The 5,418-nt window shown below is 37.4% G+C and overlaps 1 protein-coding gene and 1 long non-coding RNA gene across 2 annotated transcripts; one reads left to right on the top strand and one right to left on the bottom strand.

Moving 5' to 3' along the window:
* The first annotated feature begins 495 nt into the window (after positions 1-495).
* LOC139087608 (uncharacterized) lies at positions 496-1,104 on the top strand. Its single transcript, XR_011544144.1, has 2 exons — positions 496-600; positions 862-1,104. It is a non-coding gene; the product is annotated as an uncharacterized lncRNA (long non-coding RNA).
* Positions 1,105-1,321: 217 nt separating this feature from the next.
* On the bottom strand, positions 1,322-3,917 carry LOC139087597 (enolase-phosphatase E1-like). The gene is made up of 3 exons (XM_070636451.1): positions 3,853-3,917; positions 3,264-3,790; positions 1,322-3,118 (listed from the first exon to the last, which is right to left on the bottom strand). Exons 2-3 carry the CDS (start codon positions 3,591-3,593, stop codon positions 1,565-1,567), a joined length of 1,884 nt encoding a protein of 627 aa, XP_070492552.1. The 5' UTR covers positions 3,594-3,790; positions 3,853-3,917; the 3' UTR covers positions 1,322-1,564.
* Positions 3,918-5,418: the final 1,501 nt, after the last annotated feature.

Here is a 5,418-nt window from a genome sequence, read left to right as displayed (position 1 = left end):
GGGCAACCTTTTAGACCTTGGTGGTAAGCATCGGTCAAAAACGCACACAGCAGACAGTTCATGACGTTTCTAAATACTTAGTCTGTTACGACACACAAGTTGCCCACCACTGCCCTATGTAGAAAAGAATAGCTGATTCTTCATTTATTTGCTCATGAAATTCGAGTGTTCCATAAATATTCAGCTTCCTAGTTGAATTTAAAGCTACTAAAAGAGAAATTGTCATTTAAATTGCAAATATTCTTTACATAAACTTTCATAAAAATTTATTTTTAGAAGCGCCACAATGATAACCTGTTATTTTGATCTTGATGATTGCAAATTGCGATTATTAAGTTGTTTTCATTCGAGAAATGTAAAACGCAATTTGTGTCTATTTTTATCTCGCGTTTATGTTTTGAAAGTGTCATGATGCGTAAATTAATAAGATTGCTTTCTTCAATTTACATATAGTGATTGAGTTTTATTCTCATGGAAATAGTTGTGGAGCTATGAGTAAACGAAGAAGTTTGGTTAAATCCAAAGGCCTGAATATAGTCAGCGTTTAAAGCTATCTCTGGTTACCGTTTGCCAGCATTATGGTGCCAGGGTTAAGGTTAAGTGAGTTGAAAAAGTAAACTGTATAGCTTTGCTGAATGGAATAAGGTATAGTTATGACCGAAAATATGACTCCAGCATGACTTGACTCTGACGTGAGGTTGGATTTTATCTAATCTGACCTGGAGACAGAGTCAAGTCAGCCAGAGGGAGGATTATTGGCCATTTCTACGCCAAGTACCTTCTACGCCATTGTATGGTTAATAGCTTCTTAAATTATATAATAATTAACATTATATAGCTAGAAATATAATGTTCTATTAGCAGCAACTAAAAAGATGTCACTTGAATGTCACTTGATCTGAGATACGGCAGAAACAAGCTAGGAATTAAGGCTGTTAATTGCTTTTCTGAAACATATGATGGATATACTCAATTCAATTTACTCTATTAAGTAACAAACTTGTGATTGCTATGTCAACGCTTAGCTACTCAGGCAACCTCAGCAGAATCAATTTACCTGACTCAGCTTCCATCATGACTCAATTTATTGAGAATCTACTTATTCATAGTTAGAGCAAAATAAACATTTCCCTTTAAAGTTGCTTAAAGCATCTTCATCAGAAAAACAAAAGAAATCAAATTAAATTCATAACTTCAACACCCATCCAAATACAACAAATAGTAACCTTAATAAAGCTCACCCAAGGAATTCTGAAAGAAAAACGAGCTAAAATAATTAAATACCACCTGAAAGCCATCGAGAATGAAAAACGGAAATGAATTAGATTAAAAAATTTATTTAATAAACTTTTTTTTTACTTTATTTCTTACTGAGAGCGGAAGAGTGGGGGTAAAAAATCCTCACTTAATCTGAGAATGAAAATCATTCGAGATTAAAAAAAAAATTCTATTATGAACTGGCACAATGTTGATGATTTATTCAAAGTAATTTCTTATTCGGTATGAAGACGAAGACGGTATGAAGTAAAAGAATAAAAAAAAAATGCGAAATTATTTTTCATTTTCAGAAGTCATCGTCATATTGGAATTTGTGGAATAAAGCAGCTTTAGCCATATTTGGCTCGTAAATGTCTTCTTGATCGATACTTGAATCTATCAGCGACTCATTTATGTCTGTCTCGAAATTTTTAATCATTTCCTCGCGCTCTCGATCCAATGTTTCAAGGGCATCTGTCGGAATTTGAATTTCCTTTTCAATTTCACTCTCATTCATGCCAAAATTTGTCTCAATTTCTTTTAATGCTGACTTTAAAATATTATTGACATTTTCATTGACTGCATTGTGTTCGATGAGAACTGAATTGAGTACATTTTGTGCATTTTCTAGTTCCATTCTATCCTCAGTGTCTTTTACAAGATTCATAATATGATTGACACTTTCTTCGAATGAAACTGGTTTAACTAATTCTTCATCGACAGTCATCGCTGGCATGGCTTCAAGTATCGTAATTTCATTTTTAATATCATCTGATGATGGCATTTCTGATGGCATCTCTGGTTCCTTAACCGTTTCTGTAAACACTTCTGGTGTATTTTCTGTCATGAAATTTGTATCGTGTACATTTCCTAAATTCTCAATTTTCAAGTCAATTTCATTGGCAATGGTGCCTGCATCTGACTCTTGTGGCATGGTAACAACACTTGTATCAATTTCAGATTCATTGCTTTGTACGTCAGTTGCTTCAGTCTTAATCTCTTCCTCTTCATTATTTTCATTAAATTCCAATGCAGATGTTGACGATGACAAGTCCTGTTCTGTTGAATGTTCCACAATGTCACTTTCAGTTGTTGCTGATCCTTCGGTATGAATATTTTCATCCACAATATCATCTGCAGTTGTTGTAGTTTTATCAGCAGTTGGAATAAATAAACCATTCTTAATACTCGTTTCACTGACACCAAGAACGGATGACAACAAATCTCCTAGAGCGTTCAAAAGTGCTCCAGGAATTTCATTGTACTGAACTTCAATACGCTCAGTAGCATTTTCAACTTCTGTGAAAGTTTCATCATTCGATTCTGTATCATCTTTGTTCTCTTCATGTACATTATCTGCTAAAATTGTTTCCATATTTGTTGTTTGTTCTGGTGGATTTGTTGGCACAACTGTAGACTCGTTCTCGGTATCAAGATCGACAGATTCAATAATAGACATTCCTGATGTTGTTGTTACAATTTCATCTTCCTTTTTCTCATCTTCTACTACATCCATTTCAGAATTAATAGCCATTGTTGTTTCACTAACTCTATCATCATCATCATCATGATCATCTTTGTCATTGTCCAATTGAGCTTTCTCTGTATTGCTCATGGCATTCGATTCATGCACAAGGTCACTTTTTTCAATTACTTCATTTTGCTCATTCGACAAATTTATTTTGATTTCAGTATCAAATTCACTTGCTAATTTCTCTATTTGTTCGCTTACAACTTTTTCAATTAGTGCTGTGAAACTCTCGTCATTATCACTAGAATTATCTTTCATAGTTGTGTCTATATCATGTTGATGATGTTCTTTGCTCTCCTCATCCGTCACGTCGTCGGTCACAACAGGTGCCTTATGGGTAAGAAGAGAAAATAAAACAAAAACACAGAGAATGTGAAACGAAAAAGAATGCGAAATGAATGAATAAGAAGTAAATTAAGTAAATTTGTTGGTTGAATTTAAGAAATGGCAACAATTAAGAGCAAAAAAAATTTACCTCGGGAGATTCATTAGAATTTGTTATATCCATTTCCATTGGTGTCATGGTTGACTCATCATTCTTTATATCAACCATTTCATTAGAAATTGTTGTTGTGACATGATCTAACGATGATGATAGTGTGGATTGTTCTGTTACTGTTGATGCACTTCCACTACTACCGCCAAAATGAATTTGTTTAAGAATGTCATAAAATGAACTCGCTTTTGATCCATTTTGGTTAAAAAATTTACTCGGTACACTATACTGAATTACGTCGGGAAGTGGATGACTTTGTACACTGTAACAGCATAGTATGACTACTATAAATGACACTAAATGTCTCATGATATGGTAATAAATAATACTAAATGATATTTTATTCAAAAATTTGTCGCAAACACTCAACACGAGCGTCTCTCGTCTGCACGAATGAGATGATGACTGAGAGCCAACAGATTTAAGCTTTCTTTGTTACCTTTTTTTTTTCTTACTTCTTTCTTTTTTACGATTTTTTTTTGCTCGTTTTGCTTCATCGTTATGTTCTGAAATAAAAAAATTCTTCATCTTCATCCACATATTTTGTTTAATATTCTTGATTTCTCACAAGTCCATTCACATTCGTAATATAAAATAAAATATCATGAAAAAAAAAAGAGACTTTCATACAGTAATTCTACGATATATACGATAGAAAATCGACAGACTACTGTCTGAGTGGACTACACATTAATATGAGACTCTGAGATTACCGAAATAATGATATAGTCGTCGATTGTCGTTGTTGTTGCTACGGCCCTCACATGTGTGAATGAAAATTAGCATGAAACTCACTTTTAGAACTCCTTGATTATAGCTTGTTGGGCGCATTCTTTGATGGTAAATTGCTAAGCATTAATCAAAAGTTTGTGATTAAAATTTTAAAGTCGTCAAATTTGTTCATCAATCGGTCAATTAAGAGATTATCAGTGATAAAATATTCATTAGAGTTCTATGAAACCAGTCATGTGTCAATTTAAGAATGATTTGATCTGTTATTAAGGTATAGAGTCAATTAGTATGATTAATGGTAAATGACGGGTTTGAAAAAGTGAATGAATAGTGAGATATAGTCACTCAGATAAACACGAAGACTTTTTTTTTTGACAGCGATTCTCAGAAAATTGTTTATTTGAAGTAAAAGTGGATTTTTATGTTTACTTGTGAAACTAGTGGATAGTTGATAGCTTTTTTGATTTAAAACCAGCGGGTAGGCCAAGCTTCGCTTGGCACATGTTTGAGGGATCAGGCTCCAGCGGGTAGGCCAAGCTTCGCTTGGCACATGTTTGAGGGATCAGGCTCCAGCGGCTAGGCCAAGCTTCGCTTGGCACATGTTTGAGGAATCAGGCTCCAGCGGGTAGGCCAAGCTTCGCTTGGCACATGTTTGAGGGATCAGGCTCCAGCGGGTAGGCCAAGCTTCGCTTGGCACATGTTTGAGGGATCAGGCTCCAGCGGGTAGGCCAAGCTTCGCTTGGCACATGTTTGAGGGATCAGGCTCCAGCGGGTAGGCCAAGCTTCGCTTGGCACATGTTTGAGGAATCAGGCTCCAGCGGGTAGGCCAAGCTTCGCTTGGCACATGTTTGAGGGATCAGGCTCCAGCGGGTAGGCCAAGCTTCGCTTGGCACATGTTTGAGGGATCAGGCTCCAGCGGGTAGGCCAAGCTTCGCTTGGCACATGTTTGAGGGATCAGGCTCCAGCGGGTAGGCCAAGCTTCGCTTGGCACATGTTTGAGGGATCAGGCTCCAGCGGGTAGGCCAAGCTTCGCTTGGCACATGTTTGAGGGGCCAAGCTTCGCTTGGCACATGTTTGAGGGATCAGGCTCCAGCGGGTAGGCCAAGCTTCGCTTGGCACATGTTTGAGGGATCAGGCTCCAGCGGGTAGGCCAAGCTTCGCTTGGCACATGTTTGAGGAATCAGGCTCCAGCGGGTAGGCCAAGCTTCGCTTGGCACATGTTTGAGGAATCAGGCTTCAGCGGGTAGGCCAAGCTTCGCTTGGCACATGTTTGAGGAATCAGGCTCCAGCGGGTAGGCCAAGCTTCGCTTGGCACATGTTTGAGGAATCAGGCTCCAGCAGGTAGGCCAAGCTTCGCTTGGCACATGTTTGAGGGATCAGGCTCCAGCGGGTAGGCCAAGCT

This window comes from Chironomus tepperi, unplaced genomic scaffold, assembly GCF_022539635.2.
Source record: "Chironomus tepperi strain 1889 unplaced genomic scaffold, CSIRO-AGI_Ctep_v1 contig_11, whole genome shotgun sequence".
NCBI lineage: Eukaryota > Metazoa > Arthropoda > Insecta > Diptera > Chironomidae > Chironomus > Chironomus tepperi.
The sequence above is the reverse complement of the archived record's forward strand: the minus strand, read 5'-3'. Positions and strand labels throughout refer to the sequence as shown.